Source organism: Anser cygnoides, chromosome 3, assembly GCF_040182565.1.
Source record: "Anser cygnoides isolate HZ-2024a breed goose chromosome 3, Taihu_goose_T2T_genome, whole genome shotgun sequence".
Lineage (NCBI taxonomy): Eukaryota > Metazoa > Chordata > Aves > Anseriformes > Anatidae > Anser > Anser cygnoides.
Genome location: NC_089875.1, coordinates 102,730,018 through 102,746,427, shown reverse-complemented (window position 1 = coordinate 102,746,427; position 16,410 = coordinate 102,730,018). Strand labels below are relative to the sequence as shown.

Genomic DNA, 16,410 nt, shown 5'->3' with positions numbered 1-16,410 from the left:
AAAAACCGTGAAGAAGTAAAATTGAACAATGGAAAATATTGCTTAAATACATAGTAATGGGGCAGGTAAGAATGCTGACATTCTTTATGCCAACAGTATCACTTGGAAGATCCACTGTTATTGTGTATCTAGCAATTAATCTCTGAACCAGTAGAGATTATCTTCAGGGACTGCAGGAGAGGTACAGAAAAAATACAGCAACAACAACAACATTTTGTGAAATGATAATAGTGAGGTAATAAAAAGCATCCGGAATGGATTTTCAATAGATCTAATCCGAAGGCCTTGCCCTAAACAGCGTGGATGTCCCTTTCCCCGTCAGAGACAGGGGGCAGTCCCTAGCTTTCTTTTGCTGTACACTTAAGTTACACTCCAGTCTCACATTCTTGGTCTTAAAAAAAAAAAAAAAAAAAAAAAAAAAGTAGTTCACGGTGAAAGGGATTGTCACTGGCTGTTACATCTCCTATTCCAATCATTAGTAATTAAAACAGCACTGTGTCCAGACCTGTCTAGTTGTTCTATAGGCAGCACCTCTGACAGAGCCTGTAAAGCACTAAATTGAATGAAAAAGTTTATTCTCTTCTTATACGCTCTATATAGACTTTACTCTGTATCTGACCAAGAGCACTGAATACAGGAGTTTTTCACATTTTTTTTCTTTTTTTTTTCTTTTTTTTCTTTCTATCAGATCCTTCTCCTGAACAGCCACTTAGATGAACACCAGGTGGACTACTTGGTTTAGAGAATTCACTATTGTGATAAATAACTGAGAAGACCAAGAAAAAAACTCTGTATAAAATAAAATATTTATGCAGACCGGTCACAATACACTGAAGATACTACATCAGAACACATCCTACTGTATATAGTGCATTTTGAAAAACAACAGACTAGAACCCTACCGCAGATAAAATCTGCGTGTACCTATAGCCACTTTTTATTGGCTTATTCATCTATATTCTTAAAATGACATTTATTCACTGGATTTTTTCAAAAGCAAAAGAATTGGGTTTAGGAACTATGAACTGGAAGTGCTCTAAAAATATTCCCATACACTTCTTTTTACTATTAACAGTGCAAGAATAATGAAAATTCATGAATAATTTACATAGCTTTCTTAGAATTATCAAATAGCAAGACCTATATTTATAAAGAACGCATCATAAGCAAAAATATTTTATTTTGTCAAATATATTGCTTAAGTAATTGAATATTAAATAATAATTAATTTATTTAAAAAGTTATTTTGATCAAATCTGATTCCAAGTAACTTTTGAAGACCAGAAAAGTAAATTATAATCTGTTTTGACCACAGATTTACATTGAAATCTAACACAAAGTCTACACAATATAATCTAAAGAACTAAGCAACAATTAACCAGGAGTATGAAGTAGAAATTAAAGATATTTATGCCACCAGATCATGATTACGGTCATGAAATGAAATTACAGTCTGACCACATCTAAACAAAAAGACATTAAAAACATGCACAGAAAATTATTCCAGGGACAGCTGTGCAATAGTTTTTTCATCATTGATTTCTTAACATTTCAGAAAGACTGAAATATATTTTCAATATACTACATGTTCAAGTTGCCTATTTAACTTTATGATTCATTCCAGAATCTTCAATATTTTTTGTTGTTCTTTCTTGGAATAATAACGTGCTGTCCAAATGACTTCTTTTGCTCCAAGGATTATTTAATGCTTCTGCTTGCAATAGCAAATGCTACTTATGAATTAGCAGTAATAATTTGTACTAACATAAGCAACCTTGCACTTCCATAGAGAAAGATGAAATAATGTGAATTTAAATAAAACAACCTCTAGACAACTTACAGAGGTAAAAAATACTGTCTCCTAGTAAGCCCCTATAAGTCACACTTCACTAGCTACAGAATTTCCACATGCCTATTTCAAAATCAATAAGTGGTAATTTCAAGCATAATTTAATTACAAAAATGTAAAAATAAATATTTGGTCATTTCTAAAGCTCTGTGTAATGACCAAGAAGGATCAATACTTTTCCTTAAGAAGTCTTTAAAATAATAAATGCAATCTGAATTTCTACTACTCTCTTATTTATAAGAACACTGCAACGCTTGAAAACTTGATACTTTTGATTGATTAGACAACCTCTTCCTGTTCTTTCCTTCCTCCTTTTTCTCCCCCAGAACACACATTTTATATATATGGTATCTTAAATGTGAATTATTTTCTGCCCTTGGAAAATTAGAAATAGTTTTACAACAGCACAGACAAGAAAATATGCAGAAAGTAACATACATTTTGAAGTGTCAAATCACTGATGTTAGTTGATATTGCTCTCAGCCAGTCAGCACTCTCCTGGGCTGTATAAAACTGAAGTATCCCAGTACTAACTCCATCGAGTGCCAGCACTTCAAATGCGTTAGATCTGCAGTAAGAAGAAATATATCCGTAAAGGAAGATATATCAGTTTTCTTAAACTGTCCAATATCTCTCAGTGTTTAAGTGATCCTTACAACTTTTGAAAAGTTTTGGGGTTTTAGTTTACAAATAAAAAGAAAGGTAACAAAAAGAAGGATAATAATGGACAGTATTAGCAGCAAAACATACAATAAATACTTTCTCTGCACCAGCAGCTATATGTGCTGATCATTTACTTCCCTTAAGTATACAGACTGTTTATAATTACTAAACTCAGGGTACTGTATTCAGGAAGAATGCATTAGACCTTTTTGAACAAATATTAACATTTTTGAAACCAAAAGACTTTTTTCTTTATTGAATTTTTGGTTTCATTTTCTAGCAATGTGTCTGTTGCAACAAACTGCCTTCCCTAGTTTTAATTTATTCCATTCCTATACTTTCTATGTAAAATTCTAAGCAAAGTTTTCTTTAAGTTCTTTTATGACACAGAAATTTGAAAAATGTACTTAAAAGTTTCTTTATAATATTTTTTAATGTAAGGCCCTTTCTCATAACAGCATCTACATGTGCTAATATTCAATTGATTTTTTTTTCTTCAATTTTTATGCTTCTTTTATATCTTTAAAGCAACTTCGTTCTACAAATGCCAGTGTTTCCTTACTATCTGTAGGAAGTTGAGCTCTATGCATTTACCTCTAAAATCCCACACATCTGGATGATGGTGGGATACACTTTTTCGACTGTTAAATTTTTCAGTAGGAATAACAGAAGTCTATTCAGTAGTGGCATGGAAGTACACTGGTCTATATATCTTTAAAACATATGACATGCAATAGTTTCAACTAAATTTCAGAGAGTTACATAGGTTACTTAGATGTCCATGAGTGTTATGAGAATTAGATTTTACTTATATACTATTGTGCACGTTTCTTTTTTATAACTTGGAGAATATCACTGCTCTCTGCTATATTTACAGTCGATATATTTATACTTTAACGCTATATTGCTTTCCTTTTGGTACTAAACTAGAAGGAAGTAAACTATTGAATCCAGAATACTGCTCTGTGAAGTTGCTGGGTTGGGGGTTTATCTGGGATTCTCTTATCTAAGGTGAAATCTTCTACCGTTTCATTTATGATATATGTTAGTATGAGCATTCAAAGTGACACACAAAGGTTACCTGAGTCACTCACTCATGACTTACTGAAAAAGTTATTAACCTAACAATTGTAATTTATAGGGAGTTTGATAGTGAGCATGAGGACTTAAAACTACATGCTAAAAAGGTAATATAAAATACCCATCATATACAATATTAGCAAGATGCAATATTCTAATATATATATATATATACACACATTAACTGATATCTTTTACTGTTAAATGAGTTGTTAAGTGTTACACTTGCTGCTAACAAAAATAACGTTCTTGGTCTGAAGACTTAAATGTTATCAGCAGATTCCCTTGTTTTCCTTTCATGATTGAATTATCTTGTTACCTACTAAAACCTAAAAACAATGTCAAAATTCTGTGCAACTTTCATTTCAGGAGATCTCTGTTTCAGCTCTTCAGAAAGAAAGAAAAGGTGAAAAAAAAAATAAATAATTACATTATCTTCAAGTAAACTGAGTGAAATAATCACCCCTCGAGCACACAGTTCCTTTTATCTAAGGCTCTCATAAATATCGCAACAGTGCTGTAATGGAATGATTTATGGTATGATCTCTTCAACATCCCTCTGAGACAGGGAAGATCTATCATTGCCTATTCATTGATACACGGTGGAGCATGGAAACAATCAAACTGCTGCCTTGAAGAGGATCCATTCACAATGCCTAATTTAGACAGAAAATTAAAATATCAAAACTAAGATACTAGAATCTTTACACAAATGAGAGAGGACAATCCAGAGAATTTAACAGAGGCAGAAAACAGTGCACTCCACTGTCACCACATAGGGCGGTCACCAGTGGTGTCCCTCAAGGCTCCATTTTAGGGCCGGTACTTTTCAATATTTTTATAAACGATCTGGATGTAGGAATAGAAGGTATTTTGAGCAAGTTTGCTGATGACACCAAACTTGGAGGAGTTGTTGACTCGAATGAGGGTGGAAAGGCCTTGCAGAGGGATCTGGATAGGTTAGAGAGCTGGGCGATCACCAACCGCATGAAGTTCAATAAGAGCAAGTGCCGGGTCCTGCACCTGGGACGGGGAAACCCTGGCTGCACGTACAGACTGGGCGATGTGACGCTAGAGAGCAGCCTAGAAGAGAGGGATCTGGGGGTCGTGGTTGACAGCAAGTTGAATATGAGCCAGCAGTGTGCCCTGGCGGCCAGGAGGGCCAACCGTGTCCTGGGGTGCATCAAGCACGGCATCGCTAGTAGGTCAAGGGAGGTGATTGTCCCGCTCTACTCTGCGCTGGTGCGGCCTCACCTCGAGTACTGTGTGCAGTTCTGGGCACCACAGTATAAAAAGGACATGAAACTGTTGGAGAGTGTCCAGAGGAGGGCTACGAAGATGGTGAAAGGCCTGGAGGGGAAGACGTACGAGGAACGGCTGAGGTCACTGGGCCTGTTCAGCCTGGAGAAGAGGAGGCTGAGGGGAGACCTCATCACAGTCTACAACTTCCTCGTAAGGGGGTGTCGAGAGGCAGGAGACCTTTTCTCCATTAACACCAGTGACAGGACCCGCGGGAACGGCGTTAAGCTGAGGCAGGGGAAATTTAGGCTCGACATCAGGAGGGGGTTCTTCACAGAGAGGGTGGTCGCACACTGGAACAGGCTCCCCAGGGAAGTGGTCACTGCACCGAGCCTGTCTGAATTTAAGAAGAGATTGGACTGTGCACTTAGTCACATGGTCTGAACTTTTGGGTAGACCTGTGCGGTGCCAGGAGTTGGACTTGATGGTCCTTATGGGTCCCTTCCAACTCGGGATATTCTATGATTCTATGATTCTATGAATCCAGAGAATTTAACAGAGGCAGAAAACAGTGCACTCCACTGTCACCACATAGGGTGCCTACATAATAACTCAGGTTCAGAAGATACATGAATGTATGCAGTGTGAATTCCTTATCTAAGTGGCACAAAGTTACACAAGTGGCTGACGAAAGATCACAGATATGAACTCTTAGGGTAACAACTAATACAGCTAACACACAATCAAGCTTTTTTTAAAAAACAAACAAACAAACAAACAAAAACTCCACTACAAGTTTTGCTATAAAAATTAGCCAATCTTTTCTAATTTGAAACATGGTGCTGGCAATACTGCAGATGACACTAAAGCTCCCGCTGTCCTTTACCTTATCAAAATATTGTGATCAGTTATAAAAGACAGTTAAGAGATTCAAACAAAGGCAGCTAGATATCTGAACGATTCACTGACAGGATATTTGCACAGAACCAAAATGTAGGGTGTGAGGGATCCTAAATTCCAGGCCAAAAATGGATACAGTATTTTAGATGCAGGTATTTCAGATGTGGCCTCACAAGTGCAAAGTAGAAGAAAATAAGCACTTCCCTTGACCTGCTGACTCTGTTATTACTAATACAGCCCCATTTGTGGCTACCCTCCATCCCTGAAAGTGCATACAGCTGACTCATGCTCCACATACTAACCATCCAGTGGGTTTGTTCTCAACCTTGCTCAACTTTACTATACTATTTCTTGCTTTCAATTACAATTGTTTCCCTCTACAAATTCCATTAGGTATTGTTGTATGTATCACACTGTGGTCTGTAAAATATAATGTATATAAGGCAAGAAGTGAAAACAATTATCCAAACTAAAACCAAAAGCTAAATGAAATGAATGATGAAGTTCTTTTTTTCCACTTTAAGTGAAACAACCAGTACATACTGCAAGCACCAAGACAGCACTGAAATTTGGGTGAAAACAAATTCTAGAGGCTTAAATAGCACACTTTTCTCCATTTTAACAAAATGCAGAAAATAAAAAAATAGAGGGACCTCTAAGCACCTACTCCTGCTGGCTGACAAGGATGAGCTTTAATATCACATAAGAGTTTTGAGAAGTTTCAAAATGCTATGAAGTCACATCACCACAAAACAAGATGACATGGCTTTTTTTTTGGGGGGGGGGGAGGTGTTGGAAAGCGGTAAAGGAGGGGGAAGGCTTCAAGACTTTTAAGACACAGCTAGAGGAGTTTCCTGTCTCTTTTATTCCTGCTGTTATTGTATTATTGCAATGAGAACCAGAAGTGAATGGAGTGGAGTTCTGATAGTTTGAAACAGCAGAAAATGAATACTGACTGCAACTTATAACCTATACACAACTATATATGGGGTTAACAGGCTTCAAATCTTTCTAAGACTGCAAATGCCACCTACCACCAAAAAAATGAGAAAAAAGCACAAAAAAAGGAAACAGAAATGTAGGCAGTAACTTCTCTGTCCCTTTACACTGACTATCACTTGAAATACACACCTGATGACACTATCGAGAATTTTACATAACTATTTTAAGACACTACCAAAGCTCATTAAACTCTTCTCTGAATGAAACACAAGACAAAATCCTTCCAGTTTCCACTTCAATAGATGCATCAGTCATATGGAATTTCCCCTTCTTCCATATGATTGGAGGCATTCTTCATCACGAAGTAGCAATCACTGAATCCATCACGTAAAAATAGTCTTACTGATGCAAGAATTGTTTGAACTCCAAGGCTGAGAAAACTGAAGGCCTTTTACTCATCTTGAAAGACTGGAATTTCATGGTGGTTTCCAGTGCAGTCTGGTCAGAGATAAATATCACAGTTGCCGTGAAGTCACAACCAGACATCGTTTGCCAGCATCTGAATAGCATCGCTTCGTCAGGTGTGGATGAAGCATTCCGCTAGCAAAGATTAATTGCCAAGAATATGTTTCAACGTCTAATGTTAGAGATCCTTTCTGCTGATGTGTGTCTTCTATGGGGAAATAAACAAATGCTGCAGATACAGAAAAAGCTCTTGGAAGATGGAAATATTTTCCTTTTCATATTTCATATATTAAAATATATTAGTTTCTAAAGCTTCCTGTCTCTCTCACATTTCTACTGAATATGGCTATACTATCTTTAACTCTACACATGAGTGTGAATGATAATAATACCTAGAATATTTGCTTTTCTTAAATTCTAGAAATTTGGGATGAATTACCCTCACATTTCCTATTATTTTCATATTTGTATCCCAATCTGAAACTTTCTTTCCCACAAGCATTTCCACTAAATAGCATGAGGCACTGGTTTCTTTACTCAGCCTATTTTTAACTCACTTTCACTGTGAAATGTCTTTTTTTTTTTCTTTTTATTACATTAATTTATTTTAATAAAATAAACACTGTCTGAGCAAGAGTAATGATAAATAATAGATGGGTATTGGTAGACAGTTCTCTTCCTGACATTTGACACTTTTCGTCAATTAATATTAATAAAACAAAAAATGGCAACTGGGAGTTTTGTGATACAGAGCAGTTGGTAAATAAAGAGGTTTTAAGTCAAAAGACTTTTCTGAGAGAAAATCTATTTTCAATGCCAGCTGAACTGCAAAAATCTGAATTTTTACGTTATTGGAGGGTAAGGATTTCAGTCATTCAGTCTTCCTTCCTGTTTGGATGATTTTTTGATGTCTGAATTCAATTTTTATTGCTTTTCTTACAGTGTTTTCTAATGGCTTGTTTACATTTCTGTATGACTCTCTTGCCAGAATTTCTATTTCTAATTAGCCTGAAGTATTGTGGATTATGGAATGAAAATTCATCCCAAAAAAGAATTGTCCAAATTATTTAATCTCTTTGAAATTATGTTAAAAAATAATGGGGTGTACTACTGCAAATGAAATACAGCCTCAAAAGATGGTCAAAGTTGCTTATATAATTAGACTAACAGAAACTATTGAGATAAAAAGCTATCAAGATATTAAACATAAACTTGGATTGCATGTCAAGTTTGTTTCTTCTTTTTTAATGAACATTTTGCTTCTGGTATTGTAACTTTGCTTTATTTTGCATTAAACTTGGAGTAATGAAGTAAGATAATTTGAAGTGACACAGACATTTTGCTTCTACAGATACTATCTAACTGATATGCCACTAACAGCTCCCAGTTGTATCCCATTAAATTTGTAATAACTCACGTAGAAGAAAAAAAGGATTGTGGGAGATGGGATGGTTCTAGCATTGATTAGGTGTCTTATCCTGTACCCCATGAAGTCACACAAAATGTTACGCTAGGACTGCTGATGGGAACTAACAGGCGTACTATCACCAGCTGAAAAGAGAGTAGGATGCAGGTGTGAGATACTTGGCTTTGTTGCAGAGAGAAAAATCTCTGGAATTACAGTCTGCCAGACTCAGCATGCTTTCCTTGTCTGAAGTCGCAGAACAAAGAAAGAGGCTGAGGAGCCTTGCTGGAGACCAGAAGCAGCCTGAATGACTGAAAGACATATGCAGTATCACCATGCTACTGTCCTCTCTTGAGTGCAGAACTGTAGTAGGATGGGTCACTGTGGTGGGGTGGAGAATGGAATATATGTATCCTTATCAATATGTGTTTTATAATTTCAGCACAATCATCGGTTTTTGATAATTCAAGGGAGAGCATTTCAATTTCACCCCCTTCAGGCAAGTAAAATTCTGTTGCCTAAGTAGATGAGAGGCAACAGACACAATTTGTAGAATGGCAAATTCCGATTTGACATCAGGTTTTTCATTTTTTCATTTTTTTTTTCTTTTGTTTTTCCCATGAGGATGATCAAATACCGGCACAGGTTGCCCATCAAGTTTGTAGAATCTCCATCCTGGGAGGTGTTCAGGAGATGGCCATGTGCAATGTGATCTCATTAGACATCTTTGAGCAGGGAACAGGACCGGGTGACCTCTGGCATCCTTTCCAGCCTGACTTATTCTATGATTCTAGAAGTGAGACATACTGAACAGAGGAACTATTTTTTTTAATCATAAGTGACTGTGCAAGACAGAAGAAACACAAGACATCCTTATTTCCATCCACTGACTCCCAGCTGAGTCCAGGGATTTAGCATATTTGTAGGTGAATGACTACCAGATATCTACAGTCAGATGAGATGAATCTCATCTATTAAATTCCAATCCCAATAGATTGTGAGCATGCGAACAGTCCCAAAGAACTTAGGTGAACGTCATTTTACCTTAAGTTATCAGCATGCAGACAAATTTTTAGATTCTCCTTTGTGCTCCTTTGTCACAATGAAAGCATGCTGGAGAGATTAAAAATTTAAATAATAAACCACCAAACTGTATTTCATGTTATTCATTATAGGAAGATCGAATTTATCTCAATGATGTCTTCAGAGCTACCTTAATAGTCAGTAGCTTAAATCTCAAATATAATACATGATTTTTTCTTTCTGGCACATATAAGATGGCTAACACAATACATACATGGACAGTTTTTACTGGACTGCCTCCCACTGTAATGCCAGCTAAGTTTCAGTTTCAAGCACTATATGTCTTTCGACATGAGGGGAGTCTATAGCTCATGACAACAACAACTTTTTGTCAAGACTACAGAGTTCATCATTATGTTTAAATTATATGCAAAAGATTACTTCTTGAACATTTTCAGTTCTCCATCTGTTTATACTGTATATGGAATTCATACACATTTGTTAGAGAAAGATAGATGGCCATGTGCTTGATTTTCACTTAGTACTGTGGCAGGTTTACTTTGAACACTAAAACCTGTCTGCCTTCAGAAGACAGAACAATATTCCTTTATCGTATTTTTATTATTACTATTATTGATAATACAATGCAAACCAGGTTCTTTCCCATAACACCCGTCTATGCCTCAGAAAAAAATGCATTTCTGGAACAAAAACACATTGTGAAAAACAACAGCGATAAAGCTAAATAATGAGCACCACAGGCTACATGCTTCAACACATTCAGCTAGCTCCAGAATTCTTTATTGCTATTTTGGTGTCAAAGTTAGTGGGAAGAAAGCAGGCCTGCCACAGAACCTCAAGGCTATTTATCCTGAGGCATTTAGTGGGGACAGAGTCTTGCTGAGCTAACCCTGGTGGGTTAGAATTTAGTATTTTGTCAGACAGCAGAAGAAAAGACAACATATGTCTCACTTCCTCCAGAAACAGAAAAAAAAAAAAAGGTAATAATTCTTTGAACTCTGGCAATATTAATATGCACAATCCCCCAGAGTAATAACTTGTTATTTGTTATATATATATATATATATATTTTATTTTTTTTTTTTGGGTGGGGGAAGGGAGGGAGGAGAAGGATTTATTTTACTTTTCCTTTTCCACTGTTTTATCTTCTAAGGGAGGTTATTTACTAGAACTAAGAGTGAAGAGGTGCCACATCAATTTTCCAGAGCAACACAACTTCGGGGGAAAGGGCGAATGGTTCCTGAGTACATTCGTGTGCTTAGCTGCAGTACAGATTTTAAAACTAGATGCTAAATATTGTGAGGATGAAGAATAAAAAAAAAAAACACCTCACTCTCCTTAAGTTGGCTTCCTGCAACTGAACAGAATTAAAGGGATGTATTTGAGCATGTGACTGTATTGCCCTAGACTGCAAAGCAGCAGCAATTCCCTTAATTTTGATGCCATTGATTTTTGATGCACTTTTAGACTGCAAATATCTTGCATCCAGAATGTCTAAATTCTGGCCAAAACGTAAGGAACAGGTACTTAACTGGTCCCTAACTTTAAGAATAAATATTCAGTGCTGATCTTTAGTCTAACTGCATGGCATAGGTCCTGTCTAGCTCCTTTTTCCTGCCTATACCTTGACTTTTCTCTGAGTTAGCCCTTATTTTAGCCAAGGGTATGTCAGTCTCTCATTGTGGAGAGATCTACAGAATAACTATTCACTTCTTGGGCATCTCTCTGTTAACAGTCTGTTGAGCAGAGCTTATCCTGTATCCTGTATTTACCTGACCCCTAGCAACTGACTTCCAGAACATCTTGCTGCTTAAGTAAAATTGTAAAAGAAGTATTGGAAATACTTATTTCAACATTTTTTTTTAAATAAAAAACACACATGGCAGTGGTCAGGCAGTTAATAGAAAAGGGTGGATAGCACATTTTTAAGAAGAAAATCTCAGATTTCATGGCTTTTTCACATATCACCTTAACAATGTAGCAAAAAGCAATAAATTGTCCTACACCTCATATTCTTAAACACAGAAAAAAAAAAAAAAAGCACTTTACGTAGTGCTACAAAGCTCAAGAAATTCAGAACAAAGGTTACAGAATGGACTTCCTTACAGGCAGGTACCAAGCTCTTCAGTACTTTATAACTACACTCAAAAATCAAGAGGCATGGTAGAAATCACGAAACATTGCCCACAGCAATATATCGAATTTATTACAAGGCTACCAGGTCTAGAAGTCATTGAAAATTGCTTTCACTTTCCATATCTATGCTGAATGGAAAGAAAAAAAAGTTTAAATTCCTTAAGTGCCAAAAGAAACTCCAGTTGACAAATGCTAAAACCCTAGAGCTAAAAGTAGGAAATGTACCTGAAGAGAAAAAAAAACTCCTCTTCAAAATCATACGATATTTGAAACGGATTATATACATAACAAATTTTTTAATAAGAAGCTGCTACATTTAACAGAATAGTAAAACGTCTTAGAAGCACAGAAGGAAAACGACATATATAGATATCATGCCCATTGCTTTGCCATCGCAAGTTAAAAAAATCATATATTGCTCAATGCTCATTACTATTAAATCTCATCGCTATTAAATTCTATCTTGCTAACCAGTTAGACAGGAAAAGTTCCACTACTACAGAGACAGATCTAGAATATCACCATTCCAGTGGTTAGAAACCATTGGCTAATTTTTATCCTAATTTATTCATGGTCAGTTAGTGCCCTTGTGAGTCAGTATTTCCATCTAGCTTAACTAGCTTTTGTCCTTCACAGTGTTTTTTCTTCCTGTTAACCCTACATGCTAAGAAATCAAAATAATATATTTCTAAAAACACTGTATGCTTATCTACTGTATCCATTCATATTTTATGTTTTAATTCAAATAACCAGAATTGTAAACAGATTCTAGACGGGGTCTTAGCAATGTTTGTACAATGGTCTTTATGCTTCTCGTTTCTGGAAATTGCTTCTCCTGCTATACTCTAAAATATCTGTTTTTCCTTCATAAGTCTGCAGAACAGTGATGTCCCAGAGTTATTTTCTGCCGAATTACAGTATGGACCTAATCCTCACCTTACTCTGCTGCCATCCACCAAAAGGCTCCATTAGGTTCCTATGGAAAACTATTCCATAGATTTTTGTTCTAGTAACAATCCTTAATGTCATCCCCCTACACTTGGCACTATTACATTGTATTCCATTTCCAATTGTTCTATCCTTTCATAACTATGGTGCTCTTCTTTTGTATAGTGGATGCTGATTCTGTCACTAATGATTTTAATTAATATACTTTTATTTTCTGTATCATCAGTCAGATAGTCCTTAAGAGATAATAACATCCCTCAAAACCTTTACTTTCTTTTTCTACTTACTTTTTATCAGATGTTACTCACTCTCTCTCCTTCTTGCTGCATTTCAGTTTGGTTATGATACTTTTTATGTACATACTCATTCAGTCCTCCTTCCCTCACGTTCATTCTAATCGTTACCGAAAGCTGTAATCAAACACTTATTCAGTTTTTGTAACTCAGAGAGATTATGTTTAATTCCTATACATTTTTTCAAAATGGTTTGCTTCATCACTTGCTTATTTATGTAAATAACTAAAGGCATTTTGTTAATACACTGGAATGTTAAAATGGGAAATAGAATCCTTCAGAAAGATTCTCTCTTAAGAATATAGTGAGCCAATGATTTAAAAAAATAACAAAAACACTCACCCGCCCCCAATACACTGTAATAATTGCAATTGCCAGAATGCCAGCAAATATAAATTAATACCAAAATTTAATTAAGTTGTTTATGTAATTGGGATCACAGCTACAAGGGCTTATAGGTACTGGACCAGAGTTACTTCCAGCTCACCCATTTCTTCTGTTCAATTTCCATCTTCCAAATAAGCAATTTTTTTTCAGTCTCTAAACTTACAACGTTCAAGAGGTTATAGCTATACTACCTTCACTTAAAGCATCAGTCAATACAGCAAACAAAAATGATTATCTAGGGTTGTCAATGCCTGTTGTAAGGACTAGAAATACTTATCTACGCATAGTCCCAAATAAGGTTTTATATATTCTGTTACAAAATATGAAAGATTATAAATGAATATAACTATGTTCTTCATCTTCTATATGACTACCGGTCTTTACCTTTTTATCTTAAAAACAAAAAGTCTGCAAACGACACCATGAACAACAAATTTTTTGGGGTAAGCAAGGCTTACTTATTCCACTGTTAAACTTACATCACATTTAGTGACCAACTCTGTCTTTAACAATCAAAAATTACTAGCAATTGCATGTACTCACAGGAGTAGAATTCTCTCTGTCCATATTACCTTAATACTTACAGAGAAAAATAGCACAAATGGATTGGCGAGAATTGTAGAATTATAAAAATAGTGGTGCTATATAATAAAGGCAAGGCCGTTTAAAAGCCATTGAACTAGTAAGTAATCAAAAAGAGCAGACTAACCTATATATTACAAAGAAATATTCAAATAGATTCCAATTGCACCATCAATATGAGCTGCACTAATAAAAAGTGACTTGTGTAGTTAAGCTAATGTTTATCTTGATGTTCATACTTTCTGAAGATATAACTGGAAAGATCCTACACTGAGAAGATGAGAAACACCAACTACAATTTTCATCTTTCCTTTAAAATATTCTAGGGTTAGGGCGTTTTTTTATTTTGTTTCATTATGTGGAAAAGAGACTTCAGACTCTTTGAAGTATTTTTTTTTTCATTCCTCTTTATGTATAAGGAAGGAAAACCATCTATCCCATTCTTTCTTTTTTTCTGTTAATACCTACAGTGCTGACAAAATCTAAAATATATGAAAGATATACTTGTGTCATTAAGTCACCAACCTTCAGACTTTGTGGGAAAAGTCAAATGAAAAATCCAGTGTAATGAAAGTCAAAAGATGACTCCTTTTTCTTACACAATGAAAAAAGAATAATAGTCAAACAGATAGAGGTGCTCCTGACCATCTCGTGACACAAAAGCTAAAAGTATGTATTTTCTTGCCAAAGTTACTGGAAAACTCCAATGAAATACTATAACATACTTTAACCACAAAGGAAATAATATGGCCCAATCTGATTAGATTAGGCTAGATCTGATCTAAACCACACTAAAATTATGCCATAGTCTAACAGAGAGCTCTAATTATATAACCTGTTTCTAACTGAAAAATGGTCAAAAATATTGAGAAAGATGCTGACAGTTTATATATTGTTATACTCTGCCTTTTTTAAAGGAAAGGAAACAAAAGTTGTCTTTCAGTAATAAATCAGACTCTGTTTGACCTTGTTCCTAAGGATGTCTGAAAATTAGAGATTATTAAAACACTAGGAAAAGAAAACTGAAAATATGACAATATCTTAAATATAAAAGCAAAAGTGATAATGAGGTCAGAGGGGCTTTCTAGACTGTCTGACAGCAGCATACTACATCAGAACAGCAACAGTAGTTGGACGTACAGATACTATATTTAGCATACACAATGCTATATATTAAAACCATCAGTTTGTGATTGATTTTAGTAAAAGAGTATGCTATGACTTCTGTGACCATCTGCAAGAATTTCAGAGGTGAAAAAGCAGTTTTTCTGTCAGCGTTACCTAGGAGTGAATAGATGGCCAAATAATCATACAGGCTTTGATATCCTTTCCCAAGCTGTAATATTTTACAAAGTTACAAGAGAATGTCAAAAGCTAAAAAGACATAGATCGTTTTGGTAGAAGAATGATCCAGACCTCTCTTTCAGAATTTAATTCAGGTAAAGAGTAGGGGAAATGTCCTTTTTTATAGTGTCCACCTAGCAGAAGAGAAGGCACATAGCTGTGTATATGACACCATAGAAAATAGTTTCAATTGCTCAATGATACAGACTTAGAAAGGAGACAGGGCTGTACCAGTGCCAGAGTGCCTTCTCAAGACCAACTGAGAGAATATAAAAAGAAGCATTACATCAGAAAAGAAAACAAACAAAACAAAACAAAACAAACTAATGACAGAAAACATAAGGGACACAAAAAGTGACAAGGATTACATATGGATTCACAGAATCCTTTAATATTGAAAAAGCAAGCATTCTCTTTACCAATCTATGCAGATAGACCCTCCCAGACCTCCTTCCCCATAGTTTTTGATGCTGACCATGATGTTATATGGTATGGTTATGGAATAATCATTTGGTCAATGTGGGTCAGCTGTCCACACTGTGTCCCCTACCAAATTCTGGCCCACCCTCAGCCTACTTGTTGAGGGTGGGAAAAGAGAAAGCCTTGATGCTCAGCAACAACAAAAATACTGGTGTGTTATTATTTTAGTCAAAAATCTAAAACACGGAACCATATGGCCTGCTATGTAGAATATTAACTCCATCCCAGCCAGACCCGGTACAGTACCAGAAGATGTGTTATTTCAAGGCATTTTCAAAATGTACAGGCTGCTGTTTTCAGAAGTGGAATCTATTGGGATTGCTTCATCTAAAAAGTTAAAAAACATATGATGCATGCTGCAAAATGTTAGAACTCTCCCAAGCATATTATTTACTGGGGTTTCAACAGTCTTCACTTTTGCTTTCACTTATGTCCTGAAGCCCACAACAATCACCTTTGCTATCCTACTCCACTGTTGCTGTATGAACTATTGCCTAAGTATCTGAGATGTGGCAAGATTCTATGATGAAAAATAAAACACTTTGTACCCTCTACTTTGAGAAAATCTGTTGTCAGTATGAGTTCCTATATGACAATGATAGGCACATAACATTTTGCAGAATGTTATCATTTTTAAAGAAAAAGGAATGTTT

General features: G+C 35.6%; 1 protein-coding gene across 10 annotated transcripts in view; it reads right to left on the bottom strand.

The window, feature by feature from the left end:
* The window catches only part of SNTG2 (syntrophin gamma 2), a 279,525-nt gene that overhangs the window by 76,172 nt on the left and 186,943 nt on the right, over positions 1 to 16,410 (bottom strand). For all 10 annotated transcript variants that reach the window (XM_066994855.1, XM_066994853.1, XM_066994856.1 and 7 more), the window contains one exon: positions 2,288 to 2,417. In XM_066994855.1, the coding sequence (XP_066850956.1) occupies positions 2,288 to 2,417 (130 nt within the window). The remainder of the gene's footprint in view (positions 1 to 2,287; positions 2,418 to 16,410) is intronic.